General features: G+C 28.4%; 1 protein-coding gene across 2 annotated transcripts in view; it reads right to left on the minus strand.

The window, feature by feature from the left end:
- Positions 1-2,633: 2,633 nt before the first annotated feature.
- The window catches only part of LOC100209470 (DENN domain-containing protein 5B), a 59,936-nt gene continuing 46,011 nt past the window's right edge, over positions 2,634-16,558 (minus strand). The window contains exons 13-25 of one of the 2 annotated variants that reach the window (XR_010642771.1): positions 15,897-15,996; positions 15,620-15,824; positions 15,420-15,548; positions 15,163-15,284; positions 14,940-15,082; positions 12,315-12,366; positions 9,582-9,648; positions 9,060-9,166; positions 8,889-8,977; positions 8,718-8,794; positions 8,382-8,505; positions 3,404-3,566; positions 2,634-3,309 (exon numbers count right to left, since the gene is read on the minus strand). Coding sequence is in view for 1 of the 2 variants with exons in the window: in XM_065814711.1 (XP_065670783.1) it covers positions 3,132-3,309; positions 3,404-3,566; positions 8,382-8,505; positions 8,718-8,794; positions 8,889-8,963; positions 9,060-9,166; positions 9,582-9,648; positions 12,315-12,366; positions 14,940-15,082; positions 15,163-15,284; positions 15,420-15,548; positions 15,620-15,824; positions 15,897-15,996 (1,542 nt within the window). In the remaining variant the exon portion in view is untranslated. The remainder of the gene's footprint in view (positions 3,310-3,403; positions 3,567-8,381; positions 8,506-8,717; positions 8,795-8,888; positions 8,978-9,059; positions 9,167-9,581; positions 9,649-12,314; positions 12,367-14,939; positions 15,083-15,162; positions 15,285-15,419; positions 15,549-15,619; positions 15,825-15,896; positions 15,997-16,558) is intronic. The other variant, XM_065814711.1, reaches the window with a different exon arrangement.

Consider the following 16,558-nt stretch of genomic DNA (forward strand, 5'->3'; position numbering starts at 1 on the left):
CTTAAATTGAAATATTGTCTTTTTTTTTAAACACTCAGGAACAATTTATTCCCATATGAACAACGTGAACTAGACATATTTGAAACTTACCCATCTGCATTTAATCGGTTGCTGAAACTCTGAAATATCGTGCAATATATTTACCATTATATTAAATGTTACTTGCTAAATATGAAATACTGCTAAAACTTTCATCTTTTTTCTACCATTGGTTTACTAAATATATATGTATTAAATATAAATAATATATATGGTCTTGGTTTACAAAATATTTATGTACAGATGACATATAAAAGAAAGCAAAATTAAAGATTGGCAAATGTATCATTTTGAAAACAATTGACAAAACTTATACGATCTTCCAAGCGTAATTTTTTTTAGTTTTTTATGTTATAAAAGTTTTTATGTTATGATATTTTTATGTTATGATGTTTTTGTGTTATGATGTTTGTTTTTATGTTATGATAGTTCGGCATACTGAAAAGATGTCGAATATTGTTTTTAAACTTGAGGATATTTTATCACCTTAATAATTTAACTATGAACGTAATTTTTTGAATGCATCTTAACAGCCTCGTAAATTTCAAAAATTCTGTTGTTTCATATTTATAGCCACGCTGATAGTTATTTACATTTTTGTCTTATATTTGTATGGTATATATGCTCCTCAGTAAGTTCAGATATTCTTGTTCTTCTTAAAAATTTAACGGTGTGGCGGAATAGTGTCGCAAAATTTTTATTGTCGCAAATTTGATTGTCAAAAATGTGAAAAAGGAATAGTGTCGCAAATTGTCGCACGATTGATTGTCGAATAACGGAATAGTGTCGCAAATAGTAAAAACGAAATAGAGTCGCAAATAGTAAAAACATAATAGTGTCGCAAATGAATCTAAGGAATAGTAATTACTATTTGCGACACTGTTCTGTTTTTACTATTTGCGACACTGTTCCGATTTTACTGTTTGCGACACTATTCCGTTTTCACTATTTTGCGACACTATTCCTTTTTTATGTTTTCGACACTTATTCCGATTTTACTATTTGCGACACTATTTTTTTAATTTTATTTTCGACACTATTCATAAAATTCATTTGCGACACTATTCCTTTTTTTTTGCGACATTAGGCCTTTTTAATAAATTCGACATTATTCCGAAATTCATTTTTCGACATTATTCCTGTCACCCAATTTAACAAATGATAATATTTTTGGCTGATCCGAATTCCGCTGTTCGCGACAATTTATCTTTGTTTAAAAGTTTATATAGCAAACAACGCTTTAATTACATCAGCAATGGATTGCTTTGGAGTTTTCTTTAATATGATGCGGTAGTGGTGTAGTGTAAAGCGCGTGCTTCATAAGCAAGAGGTTCCGAGTTCGATCCCCACCACGTCCCTGGAAGTACCGCGCTCAACTTGTTTCTCCGCGTAGCGGCCTTGTTCGTCAAGGTTCGTGTTTCGGAGTTATAGAGTTGAGAGAGGGTTATAACCACTATTAAGTAGCCTCCTCATCTGTAGTGGCCTTCTCGGTCTTGAGGAGGTGAATAACAAAAAAAAAAAAGTCTTATATTCTTGAGATTTAATACATTTTCTATCAAAGTTTGACTGTATTTAAATTTTCTCGCAAGATCTTTGTGCGACTGACTTTGACTGATTTGCTCTTATGGAGGGAATAATTGTGCTCTATGACAAATTTTTATACGACAATAATTATGGCATAAGATTATGCTCTTATTGAGGGAAAATTGATTTTGCTCTTATTGAGGGAAAATTGATTTTGCTTTATCTTCCTGTTTTTCTTGATTTATTTCTTTTATTTCGCAGCAAGATTTATCCAACTGGAGCTTGAGCAACCGTTCAATTTTGAATTACCAACTTGCAAAATGGAAGGATTTTGAAGAAGATTTGCAAAGCTTCTTCTCAAATTAATACCTGTTTACTTATTTCAACCCAATAGCCATGATAAACAATCAAACAACACGTTTTCCTTGTGCAAGAAAAAAAAAATAATTTAAAAAAGCTACTTTGTAGCTTTTGACTTAATTAAAGGGTGCTTAATTTTATCATGTTCAACCGATATATCCATTTCTCTGATTCTTATCCTATTTTGCGACAGGACGTCCAATTATTCTTCTGCCTGCAAATTAAGGTTATAGACATATCAATAGTTGACATTCATTTATATTGATTTACAATTCCTCAATGAATTAAGTAATAAAACAATGAATTACAAATAGTAAAACTTCTTACATTTGATGGTAACAATGACATTGGAAGACTGCCATCATGTGGTATCTATTGTATTATGGATGTTATGTCCGATATTAGTCTGAGAGAACCACATTTAAAATATCAGACGCTTTTCTGTCAATATTTTAGCAAGAATTGTTTAAACTCAAGAGATCATACTTCGCTAATCGAATAGCAATTATATTGATTCTGCAGGAGGTTAAGATTTCTCACGTAGAGTGAAATATCTATATGATTTCAAAGTTTCATTGGATGGTCTGAATCTTTGCGACATCAATTTTAATTTTATCTTATTATGCCAACTCAGCATTTCAGTTTGTAGTTACAGTAAACTACATTATTAAAATCTTTTTAGGTACCTAAAATAATAAATGGCAAAAAAGTTTTTATTCACTATAAGATTTTAGTATTATATTAGCAAATAAAATTACCATCAAGAAAACACAAAAAACATTTAACAAATATTTACATTTTTTGTACAAAATCTACAACCGAGGAAAAAAGTAGAAAATAGTTTAATTGCATCCAACAAAACTCCTTAAAACAAAATGCAGGACATTTAAAAAATAGAATCTGAACAAGAAAACCTGATTTAAAAAAAAAAAACTGTTAGAAAAAACTAATAGTAATAAAAATAAGCGCGTTAATGATTAATGGAAAAAATGTTGTCTAACCAAATTAAACTTTTTTTTATGTCAAAAGCAATATTGAGTTTTACTATCAAAATACTATCGCCATTTTGCGTTGAATATTTTCGGTTTTGTGAAACATTACGTACCAATATATAGTCAATTATTTTTTTCACAAAATCTGCTTAAAAGGCAATTGAACAAAACAAAAAATTACTTTTTAAACGCTATATTTTTAAACACATTTATACGTTATACGCCCCTTGTAACTGATTGGTCTAGCACTATTTCAAATTCCGTTAACGAATCTAATACTCCAACAAGAAAGCTGAAACGATTAGTATCGAGAAAAAATGACCAAGGTTCATACATCTGTAACGTAACAGAAGATTGGTTTAATAAGCGAAGCCAACTTTGCAAATGGCGATCCCTGAAAAGTATTAAAAAAACACAACAACAGATTGAAAAACTTCATGCAACTTGTTATGCTTTGGTCAGAAATTAAAAAAAAAACGTTTCTTTACCTCAAACCTAAACATATAAACAATTCAAACTTCTGTTCCTTTCCAATAGCAAGTTGCGCAGTATCAATAGTTTGAATTATAGTGCAAAAAGAACTGCGAAGTTGAAGAGCATTCGCTGAAATATTAGAATCGTCAGCGTATACGTAATCATCAAACACTTTTTCTATGGAGAAATAATTATTTATAATTTCAATTCTTGATTTTTATTTAAATATTAAATAATTTTAATCCTTTCTTACAATTAGTGTAAACTAAATTTTTAATTTATTAAGTTAGTTTAATAAATTAAACCCTAAATTAAAAAAGATATAAAAATATTTATATATATATAAATATTTAATTTATATTTATATTTAAATATATATAGACTTGCAAGCCATAGTAAATAGAACAGGTGGCTGGCTCACAAGTTCAAGCGGCTGGATAGCCAGCTAGCCACTAAAAAAAAAACACAAAACTAGCTGCGGCTGGCTTATAAAGAATGAAGCTGGCTAGCCGGCTGAAAGTGGAAAATATCCTCTCTTGTTTTTAGTTATTACTAAATTTATAACACACCCCTAAATTATTTCACAGCAAATTAATATTTTCGTGTATAAAAATAATCATATTCATATTAGTTGGGTCCAGTAAACTTCTGCGAGAATTAACAATCAATCCAGCAGTTGAAAACATGGATTCTACTGCTACACTACTTGAAGGAATACATAAATATTCATTCGCCAAACGTGCTAGATAGGGAAATTTTTTATGGTTATTTTTCCAAAACACCACATGATCTTTTTCTTCTTCTGTTGGCAGACAATTAACATAATTATTTACTTCCCTTGCTAGTGTTTGATGTTTACTTTGATCATGATTTGGTAGCGTAGTTTTTATTTCTAGAAGCAGTAATTTCTTCGCAGTTGGATGATTTTCTAAAACGATTTTAATAATGATAATTTCTATAATGATTTTAATTGAACATCATAATGGTTTTAATTTAACAACATAAACATTTAATTGAACAACATTTTTGGTCAATTGAATGTTTGTTTAATATTTGATTAATTATAATTAGTTTTATTATTTAACATTTTTATTTTATTTATATCATAACTTTTATTTATTTAGCTTACCATCTTATTTTATATTATTTAGCTTACCATCTTTTAGTAGTTATTGTCATTTTTATCAACTGCATTGTTAATTGCTGAATTTGAATTTGAACTTTCTGTAAAACTTGATAAAGTCTCTAAGAGTATATCAGTTGCATCATTTTTTGGAAAGATGGATTTAACTGCTGGATCTAACAAACATGATAACTTGGCTTTTTTTGACAGTTTCAGACGCTGTTCTAATTTTGAGCTAGAAGCTAATTTAAGCTTTTTTATCACAGGTAAATCGTTAGAAGATACATGGAGGAGTGATGCAACTTTATGCTTGACCAATGGCAAAATAGAGAGAGAATTACCCCCGCTCACAACTTTTGTCAAGTTTTGAAATGGTTTAAGGAACTTTACAAGTTCGCCTAATAATTTTAGATCAAATTCATCTAGACACAATTCTCTTTTTCCAATTTTTTTACAAGTTTTTTACACCATTTTATAACTGTTCAATAGACTCTGTCATAAAAAGTACACTGTTCCATCGACTACATACTTGGAGTTTTAAACTTTTATGTTGTTTAGATTAGTATTATGAATTCTCTTCAAATAGATTATCATTTTTTTCATATTCATCCTCACTATCTACAATAACCGGATTGTTATTTGGGTTTAATTGATTCTCATTCGATATTAGTTTAATTGGGAATTGTTCATCAATATTAACAAGTTCTTTTACTTCAGCAATTTTTCGTAATTTATTATAAACATCCACATCATCATTTGTACACAAAAATTTGTTAATTAGAACAGTAGATTTGAAGCTCAAACATGTAACAATATTTCGACATTTCTTGAGCAATTTTAAGACTTCGGAACATTTGTTAAGACAAAACCAGAAGTAAATTCAGCACATGAGCTAAGCAATGTTGTGGCTCTTCACAACCCAGTAGACTAGAAGTCTTCATCATATTTGCAGCACCATCGTGAACATTATGCAAATGTAACTCTCCATACTGCTTGCTAAACATATCTTTGATAACATTCTTCATAAAATCTGCAATATTTTCTGCTGTGTGGTTTTCCAGTGGTGTACAAGCTAAAGTAAAAATTTTTTTTTTATTGTGAGATTGCACTTTGGTTTTGTACCGATTTGCTCTCTTTTAAATTAAAAGATAGCAAATCGGTACAAAACCGAAGTGCAATCTCACGAGTAATATCAAATTTTGCTTTCGATGATGAACCGCTAACGCTGCACCAATTTTTTAAGATGTTTTTTCTTCAGTAGATACTTTATCAGTAATAATTTTGTGTACTAAAAACAAATGATTTTTCATGTTTCCACTTGATGTAGAACGTTTTACTGAATGAATTTTCGACAAATGGGCAGGCTTTTTATTATCTAATTTGGCTTTTTTAATTTCCAAACATGGTTTGCAATAATAATTGTTTTCATCGAGATTTTGACCATTTTCAGCTATTAATTCTCCATAATAATTCCAAACAAGTGAAGCACATTTTTTTTTAAAGGTGCTGCACAATCTTCAAATATTTTATTGATGAGTTTTCATTTGGTTCGCGACAAGATAATGATGTATTATTTATTGATCTTTTCATATTAAATCTTTAATTACCAAAAAGTAAATGTACCTTGAAGAAAAGGAAATTTCTTTTATATGCAGTTTGCTCCTAAAGCGACAGTAAATAAGAAATATTTGTTATCAAATTATAAACCGAGTCAAACCATGGAAGTAAAAATTATTATATTGCCATGGTCAAACCAAAAATAAGCCCAAAAATGAAGTAAGCACAACAAAATTCATAAAAATTAGAGAGAAAAAAAAAAGGATTGAGCGTAACATTATAGTTTTAAAAATCAAAAACTGACCATTTCAGCTATATTTTAGCGGCGGCTGCATTTTGAATAAAATAGCGGCTATTAGTGGCTATTAATAAAAAACTGGCGGTAGTTGAATATTAACTAAATTGGCGGCAGCGGATGAATAGAAGCGACGGCTGCAAAGTCTAAATATATATATATATATATATATATATATATATATATATATATATGTATAAACAATTGATAATAATTCAAAATAAATCGAAAACAATTTTAAATTAACCAAATCTTATGAAAACTAGTATCAAGTAGGGTCTTCCTAGATGACCTTAGTTAGACAATATGGCATTGAGTTGACTACATTTTGCGTCACTTCTTTTGCTATGTGATCATCAGTTGTTATCCCATGTAGTCATCAGTTGTTATCCCATGTAGTCATCAGTTGTTATCCCATGTAGTCATCAGTTGTTATCCCATGTAGTCATCAGTTGTTATCCCATGTGATCATCTTAGCTCTTTCTAGTCGTCTTTGGATCACCATATTTTCTTTCCAAAATATACCACAAATGTTCTTTCAGATTCAAGTCCAACTTTGAGATGGCAATTTCAAAACATTAAGACTACTTTTATCAAAGAATAGAGCCGTCTTTTTAGCAGTATGTTTTGGGTCATTCCATCCTGCTGAAATATGAAGTTGTTTTTCATTTTCAATTTTGTAGTAGATGTTTAAAAGATGACAAAACATTTTACCAATTTAATATCAGCAATATCTTCTTTTTATTTGCAAACTCCAATCAACATTTCATTTGTTTTGCAGTATAGAAAGATATTTTTAAAGCAAGTCTAATTCTAAAATTTTGATCTCTCATTGTTTAAGATGCCACAGTTGTCTTTTTAAACAAATAAAGCGAGATTATTGTCAAAACAAATTTATTTTTCCTCACTTTAATGATAATATTTTTCCTCACTTTAAAGATGATATTTACCCTCACTTTAATGATGATATTGTGATCAATTGCTCGAGCAGCTTTTTGTTTTTGTCATTTGCCTGCAACACTAGCATAGGTTTCAATCATATCTTGTTTCTTAACGATCGAGGACACTGTGGTAAAAGAAACTCTAGTTTATTTTTGACCAAAGGATTTTCTTTAATTTTTCAAATCAACTCAAAATTTTGGTTGATAGAAGTGTTGAAGGTTTAATCGATGGAAAAACTTTTAATTTGAACATTTTATACAAAACTAAAAATTTATTTCAAGGATGAAAAAAACTTTTAATTTTACTTACCAGTTTGATCAATTGATTCGCTCTATAAACGCAAAATTAATGATTTTTCTCTCCCTTTTTTGCAGTCATTTTATGAGCGCAAAAAGGAAAAAAAAGAGGCTGCTCACTTTTTCTCTCAAGACTTTAACTCTGAAACATGAAAACAAACTCTTAGGCCACTGTGCAGAGAAACAAGTTGAGCGCGGCACTACCGTGAACTGGAAAGTAATTGGGATCAACTCAGAACTTCTCACTTACAAAGCAAGGACTCTACTACTACACCACTACCACTTGTAGTAATTAATGTGGTAGTGGTGTAGTGGTAGCACGCTTTCTTCAAAACCAAGACTGATCATCACCACATGGCTGCTGCATGGAGATACAAGTTTAGTGCAGTAATACCTATGTATTACTGCACTAAACTTGTATCTCCATGCAGCAGCTGTGTTCGTCAATGTTCGTGTTTCGGAATTAAAGAGTTGAAACAATGTTGTAACAGCAAAAAAAGTAGTCTCCTTGACTGTAGCAATGTTGACAATAATGATGATGATAATGATGATGACTGTAGTGTCTTTGGAGAGGTGAACTACATTAAAAAATTAAAGTAAGTACTTGAAGTAATTTGAAGAAAAAATGCTTATAAATAAAAGGTTTATAGATTCAAACAGGTATCACTAAGGTAAAAATAACAAAGGCGAATATCTATAGATATCAATGAGGCAAATATCATTTATTTCTACAATCAATATAATGAAAAAAATTTCAATGATAAAAAAATTTGACTCACTGATGTAATCCCAAACAAAAAGTTTCTTTGAAAACAGCCGTGTTGATTTATAGCCATGTAAAAACACCAGCTTCATTGCTTCACAAAATCCGCCTTCACCACACATTAAAAATGTCATATTTTCCTTTAAAAAAATAAAAATATTTTTATCATTATCATCATCATCATCATCATCATCATCATCATCATCATCATCATCATCATCATCATCATCATCATCATCATCATCATCATCATCATCATCATCATCATCATCATCGCCATCATCATCATCATCATCATCATCATCATCATCATCGCCATCATCACCATAGACAGACTTTTTAATCAAGTTACCTCGCTATCTTTATAAAAATATTTGACAATATTATTAACAGCATCTGCCATTTTCTCTTGTATATCTGACGCTGTCACTGAAACAAACAAGTTCAACAAATAAATCATCAAAAGCTACTTTTCAAAAACTGATATTTAAAAAAAAAAAAATTTACAAAAAAATTTATTTACACTTTTGATTTGGAGAGCAATTCCTGACAGAGGAAGCATTTGTTGGAGAAGTACGACCAAAAGAAGAATTATGTTCTACAGAAATTATACTAAATATTATCATTGGACAAAAAGATTATGACATAAAAAAAAACAAAAAAACAATCTCACTATAAACACAACAAAACTAACTATGAGTGGGTTTTCTTTCACTAAAGTGATTTTGCATGGATGCAATCAAAAGTCTCTCTGTGCTGCCATCATCTTCATTTTTTGACAACCATCTACCACATTGAAACCTTTTTTTTAAAAAAAAAATTATTTAATTCTAGCAAAATATTTTTTTCAATACTGTTTTTCAAATTATTAATATGAAAATTGGATTTTAGGGGCAAGTGAGGGCTGAACGACGATCTCCTTAGCTGTGTTGAGGACAGCTTACCTAGGATAAAAAAGAATTCTGATTCAAAATCACAATTTAATTGTAAGTAAAAATAGGAAGAACTAATAAAAATCATAAAAATATAAAGTTCTGTAAAATAAGTTAACACTAGAAATATTTGTTGAGTTATAAGAAAACAAACTTCAAGTCATTTAAAACACTTTTATAAATAAGAAAGTGTCAGTATGGATCCAAATCACAGAATTATGGAAGCATGGACACTAAACATGAAAATAAAAATTGCATAATGAAAATAGTGATTTTGAAAATACCTGTACATATGCCCAGTAACTTCATTTGAAACAATTACATATTCAACAAACCACCCTGGTGAAATACCTGTAAAATCCATGAAAAATATATGTTAATATAGAAACTTCTTTGCAAGAGGAAGATGCATTTATGACATAATTTGTTAAAAAAGTATTGATATGTGTAAAAAAGTTTGATTGAATACCGCCCAATTAAATACAACTTGATTGCCTTGTTAAAATGCGGTAGCAGTTTAGAGAGCACATGCTTTGTAAATGTGAGATTAAGAATACAAGTAAACAACAACCCTACATGTGCTGTGCTTAACAAAGTCTGCACAGCAGCCTTGTTTGTAAACGTTCTTATTTTGATATTTGAAGTTTTTTGAAGGGTTAAGAGAGATATTTAACAAAAATTGAGAAAGAGAGAAAAAAAATCTTTTTGACTAAAGTGGCCTTAAAAAAATACTTAAAGTGACCTTTAAGTATTTTTTTTAAGGCCACTTTAGTTAAAAAGCTTCAAATATCAAAATAAGAACGTTTACAAACAAGTCTGCACAGCAGCTTTGTTTGTAAACGTTCTTATTTTGATATTTGAAGTTTTTTGAAGGGTTAAGAGAGATATTTAACAAAAATTGAGAAAGAGAGAAAAAAAATCTTTTTGACTAAAGTGGCCTTAAAAAAAATACTTAAAGTGACCTTAGAGTGAAAAAAAAAACATTAACTTAATAAAAATTAAAGCTTTTTCCTATAAAAATCATAAAGAAGCAAAGAAAAATAAACTGAAAATTTTGATTTTAAATCAAAAATAATCCTATATATATATATATATATATATATATATATATATATATATATATATATATATATATATATATATATATATATATATATATACATATATATATATATATATTAGTGATTGACTGAAACAGAAAAATTTTGGGTAATCTAGAGTATCCAAAATTTGGGGTACTCTAGTTCAGTGCCGAAACCGAAACCAACATTTCGGCAAATAATTTACTGAAACCGATACCGACATTTCGGCTGTCAAAATTGATTTCATTAGAAAATTTTATTTTAAAATACAATTTTATATTTGTTGTTTTTTTATATGTGTATTATGTTAGAATTAATTATATGTGTTTCACAAATTAAGATTTAATACATAAGTTGGCAATATAATTTAATAACAAGTTAACAATTGGCAGATTTTATCTGCAAAAAGATTTTTTCGAGGTACTTTGTGGAAATTCACAAAAATAACTATTTTTCTAAATTAGATAAAAATTTAAAATCTTACAAATTTTTCAGTTTTCGGTATGTATTTTAATCGAAACTTTGCTGTTTACCAAATTTATAAAAAGTAATGACACCGAAATTTCCTATTGGTTCAAATTAAAATTTGGGTCGAAACCGATACTGAAACAGAATTATATATGTACATATGAAGGGGGCAGGGTCACTTACAAATATATGAAAAAAACCATAAGAGTTATTTTTGATGGCTAATATATCTGATTTTAGATTAATTCCTTTAGAAAAGGTTTAAAACTTATAGTATTTATAGTAATAAATGACTCTTAACAACTCATTTAATTTAATTGAGGAAACTAATTATAATATAATATATAATATATTATATAATATACATATAATATAAAAATAAAAACATGAATAGGTACAATAGGTAGAACATGCAAGGAGGGCTACATGGACTGATAAATAGGTAGAACATAAAGACACCCATGCAAGTGTGTGTGTGTGTGTGTGTGTGTATATATATATATAAATATATATATATATATATATATATGTATATATGTATATATACAAAATAAATAAATGAATAAATAAATATATATATATATATTTATGTTTGTGCATATATATGTATGCGTATATATTTGTATATACAAACGCAATTATCAAGAGACATTGTAAGTCGGTTACCATAAAACTTATATTCATTTCACTAAAACTTTCTTTCATCAAAAGATCACCTTCCCGTAGATTTCAACTCATTTGTTTATAATAAATTATTCAAATCTATCATTTGTCAGTAGTACCATATTTGTTAAAAACAAACTCAGTCTAAAATTTTCGAAATTTTTGTGAAGAAATTAGTTGAAAGTGAAATTATTTTTGCAAAAAAATGAAACTGAAAAACTTTTTTTTTGATGTATTGGATTCTTCCAATACATCAAAAAAAAATTCAGCCTGCAAAGGTGCAAAAGTTCAGCCTGTAAAAGTCTGCAAAAGTTCAATCTCCAACATCAAAAAAAGCAGTCTGCAAAGTCTATCTCTGCATACTGGAGACACTAGGAGTGATAATAAAAACATGCTGGGAAACTCAATATATTTTTCATTTTGCGGTTGTAAACTAAATCCTGGGAAACTCAATATATTCGTCATTAAGTAGTAGAACACTCGACTAATAATCACGAGGCTCTGAGTTCAAAGCAAGGTTGAGCAAGGTACTTCCAGAAGTGCAGGGGGCACCTCTGTAAGTACCCTGCTCAATCTGTTTTTCTGTCAGCAGCCTTATTAAACAAGGTTGCAGCATTGAATATTATGCAGCAGTATTTAACAAGGTTAAATATTGTTCAGAATTTAGGCATGAGAAAAAGTTGCAAATAAAATCAAGTTAAAAAAAATAAAAACAATAATTGCTGACTGTAATAGCTCTGGAGCCTTGCGGAGGTAAATTAAAAAAAGAAAGAAAAAATATTATAAAAGAACATTTATATTTACCCATGTTGTCATGACCAATACGTAGAGCTGTTAAAATGCCAAGATTTTTATGCTAAAATTAATATATATATATATATATATATATTAGGGGTATGACTAAAATGCACATTTTATTTTTTCGGAAATAGCATAGCAGCAAAATATGAACTTTTACTTGTATTAACTTAAAATAATAACACTTTTTTCCAAATCGAAAAAAAAACTCTCCCACCACTGCAGATAAAAATTTGAATAAAAACTTAAGCAAAATCGCTGAAACTTTTATTCACATAAAGCTGACTAATTACTGAATAAAAGCAATTGCTTTTTTTATTCACCTGACCTTATTTTTTTTATTCACCTGGCATTATGTTTCATTTTTTGGTAAAAATGAGGGGAAGAGTTGATCTTAATCATTTACAATTATGTGTATATTTGAGAGGTTGGGGGAAGGAAGGGGGGGGGGGAGGAGGGGGCTTTTTAATTTTTTTTTCTATGTACTTTAAATATAAAACATTTTTGTAATTGAACATTTTTTATTTAAAGAAAGACTATTTTATGGTTTTTATCCAAGATTTTTTATCAGTTTAAATTTTAAACAACGATAAGCTACAACCATAAAGTTTACTTCTCCGTCCACTTTTGTTTCTAAAAGTTTCAATGAGGTCTTGACTAGAATTAGAACCACTGTAATGTAGAACAAAAAGACCAGTGACCAGTTTTTTTTTAAATCTGGAAATAAGTATATAATATATAGCGATATATACACATAGCACATAGCCGCAATAAGTTCCAGTTTGATGAAATGGTTTTCAGCCATTCTGTTTAAAGTAATGTCATTTTTAACAAACCAAAGAAAAATCAGTTTTCAGGTCTAAAAAATCTTTAATTGCTATACAACTTGCAGACTTTTCTGTTTGAGCTAATTCAAGAGCTAATTTATATAATTACTTTACAGATAATGAATAAAATAGAAACAATATACTTTTTAAATTTTCTAAAAGGCTGGAGATACTGTCTATCTTATTATCTCCATTATTGCAAGTACCTAAACATTTTATTGTCTCCTCACATTTTTTACGAACCAACCTCTGTTTGTTTGCTAATGGACTATTATAACCTTTTTAATTTTTTTCTTACTTAACTTCTACTTAGCAAAATATTTTTCGCATGACATTTTTTTAACATGTAATCCTTTCTGATCATTGAAAAAATTTACACCTTCTTGTATGCTTTTTAAAACTTGTGTTTTATCTTTCAAGATGATGAGTTTTTTTATTTTTTATTAAATAAATCTTCCTCTTCTAAAACCACATTTTTGCCTTTATGGTTTTGTGTTGGTTTAAATTCTTTCTATTCCTTTTTAGGTCAGCATTCTTGTCTTTAAATGGCATATCAAAAGTAAAAGATTTATTAAAGATATTGTAACTAAAAACATTAATATATTGATATTTTTATCATAAGAACATATCACTTATGTGTAAATTAACACATAGGATCAGGGATGTGGAGTCCCAAAAAGGACTCCGGATTTGAAAGTCAAAAAAAGATTACTTCTTTTTAGTTTTTGGTATCCAGGAGCTTTAAAAATATAAATAAGTTTATGGACTACTAATAGGAAAAAAAAAAAGACTTTTAGGTAATAGAAACAATTATTTTTTGAGCCCGTAGTCCTTAGGTAAAATGGCGTCAAGGACTCCGGGACTTCAGGACTCCGGGCTTAAAAACAATAAGTTTCAAGTCATTAAATAACATGAATTTTTTTCTATAGCAGATCATAAGTCAACAAACATGTTAAGAGCTTATGGACACTAAAGACTGTGAAAAAGTAGAGATATAAAGCCGGAGTACTTTTGGGACTCCGCATCCCTGCATACGATAACGTCTGTAATACAGTTTTCTTAATAAGCAATGTTATTGGTTATGCATTATGTGTAATGTGTTATATATAATTTCGATTCTTTTTCCAACATGAAAAACTTCAGAATGAGATATTATGTTTTAACAATTGCTTGTTGACATTTTTTTTAATTAAAAAAAAAAATTAAAAAATATCACAAAATTCTTTTTTGACTCCTTTCCCTCCCTCCCACTCTCAACAGCCCATTGAAACGTTTAGAAAGAAAAGAAGACAGAGAAGCAAACTTAATAATTGTAGCTTATCATTATTTAAAATTTATAACAACTGATATCTTGGATAAAAACCATAAAATAGACTTCCTTCTAGAACTACAAAATGTTTTATATTTAAAGTACATGAAAAAAATAACTAAAAAGCCCCACTCCTTTCCCCCTCCCCGCCAACTAATCAAATATACATATGATTGCAAATGGTTGAGATCAAAATTTCCCATCATTTTACCATAAAAACTTGAATTTTTTGCATTTTCAGACAGCCGGCACCAAATTTTCATCTGCACTGGTGGGGGAGTTTTTTTTTGATTTGGAAAAAAGTATTATTATTTTAATTTAATACAAGTAAAAGTTCATCTTTTGCTACTATGCTATTTCCGAAAAAATGAAATGTGCTTTTTAGTCATATCCCTAATATATATATATATATAGAGAGAGAGTTTATAAATAAAAAAGAAATAAATAAAGATAAACTTTATAGTAATATAACTTTATTATTTATAATATTCGTACTTTAAACCGAAACTCTATTTCACCCTTTGGAATATTTATTGTGCCAGTGTTTCCAAAGCTTCCAGTAAGATTTAACCAACAGTTAGCAGTTGTTGCAAATCCTATGTGCTTCCCAAGAATTACATGAAACTTGTAAGTCATCACTAAATTGATTTTTTGATATTTTTAAGCTACTTTTATTTAAAAAAAATTCTACAAAACAAAAAATTCTACAATACAAAACCTGTATTTGAAAATCCATTGGTAAAACAGTAAAAATCTACTGCGTTCAATGAAAGAAGGTGGATCAGAAATTGCTCCATTTCATCTTCAGTTCTTATAAAAGCATAATTTTTGTATCTTGCTCTAAATTGTAAAATATTATCATTTTAAAACATTGTAAAAAAAAAATTAAAAAAATGGTATGCTCAATCAAAAACTTGTACTCAATGAAGAGGAGAAAAGAAAATAATGTTAAATAAACAAATATTAAAACTTTACTCCAAAATCTTTTTCTGATCAAGCAAAATTCGTAATTCTTCTGCCAATGTTTTTTTCTCTAAAGCTAATCTAGTCCAAGCACGAGCATAACCTGTATCTGTCTTTATTTCCTTCATATCTATTATTGTTCTAAAGCAAATAATAACATTTTTAACAAAAGAAAAAGACAAAAATAAGTTAAGTTAAAAAGTGAAACTTACTTAAGATTATTTAGAAAATGAACTTTTGTTAACAAATCTTGATGCTCTCTGGACTGAAAAAGAGATGTAGTTGGAGATTTATTGACTCCTTCAAACCTTGCTTCTTTTAATGTTAGTTGATCGAAATATGCTCCATCTTCATTGGCTGGAGATTTACTACGAAATGATTTTTGATTTGCTTCATTAACAAGATTCTTCATCTCTCCTAAAAATTATTGTAAATTTATTTATTAATGCACAAAACTGCATATAATACATGAACATTGAAAATATTTGCCTGGTACACTTTCAACATTTGCAATCCCATATATAGCAGCCAATTTTGAACACTCCTTTTGATAAAATGCCAGTAAATGAGACCATAATGCAGATTTTGACTAAAAAAATTAACTTTTAATTAATGTTTGTGTGTATATATATATATATATATATATATATATATATATATATATATATATATATATATATATATATATATATATATATATATATATACACTCTCCTAGTTGGCGTTTACGGGGACATTTTATTTTATTCCCTTAAAAACTTTTTTTTTGATATTTTTAAATAAATCTTATCTTTCTTTATTTATTCATATTTAAAATTATTATTTATTTATAAAAATATATTTTTTAAAACTATTTTTGTTATTTTATTTAAATATTATATTGCAGTTCAATTATGCTCAATAATAAAAACTTTATTTCTTCTAAAAAGAATTTTGAAAAAATATTTAATTTCACCACTTTTCTAACACATTTCTTGTTAAACGACAATTTTATGATCAAACTGATGATGTAGCCACTAACACCTTTTCTTGCCAATTTGTTCATGGGTCAGTTTGAAATGGATTAAAAGTTACAATGATGTAAATCCAGTTTTTTATAAACTATATGTTGATGATGTTTGCACTGCTATCCAGTCAGAAAATGAAGCACA

This window comes from Hydra vulgaris, chromosome 12 (genome assembly GCF_038396675.1).
Source record: "Hydra vulgaris chromosome 12, alternate assembly HydraT2T_AEP".
Lineage (NCBI taxonomy): Eukaryota > Metazoa > Cnidaria > Hydrozoa > Anthoathecata > Hydridae > Hydra > Hydra vulgaris.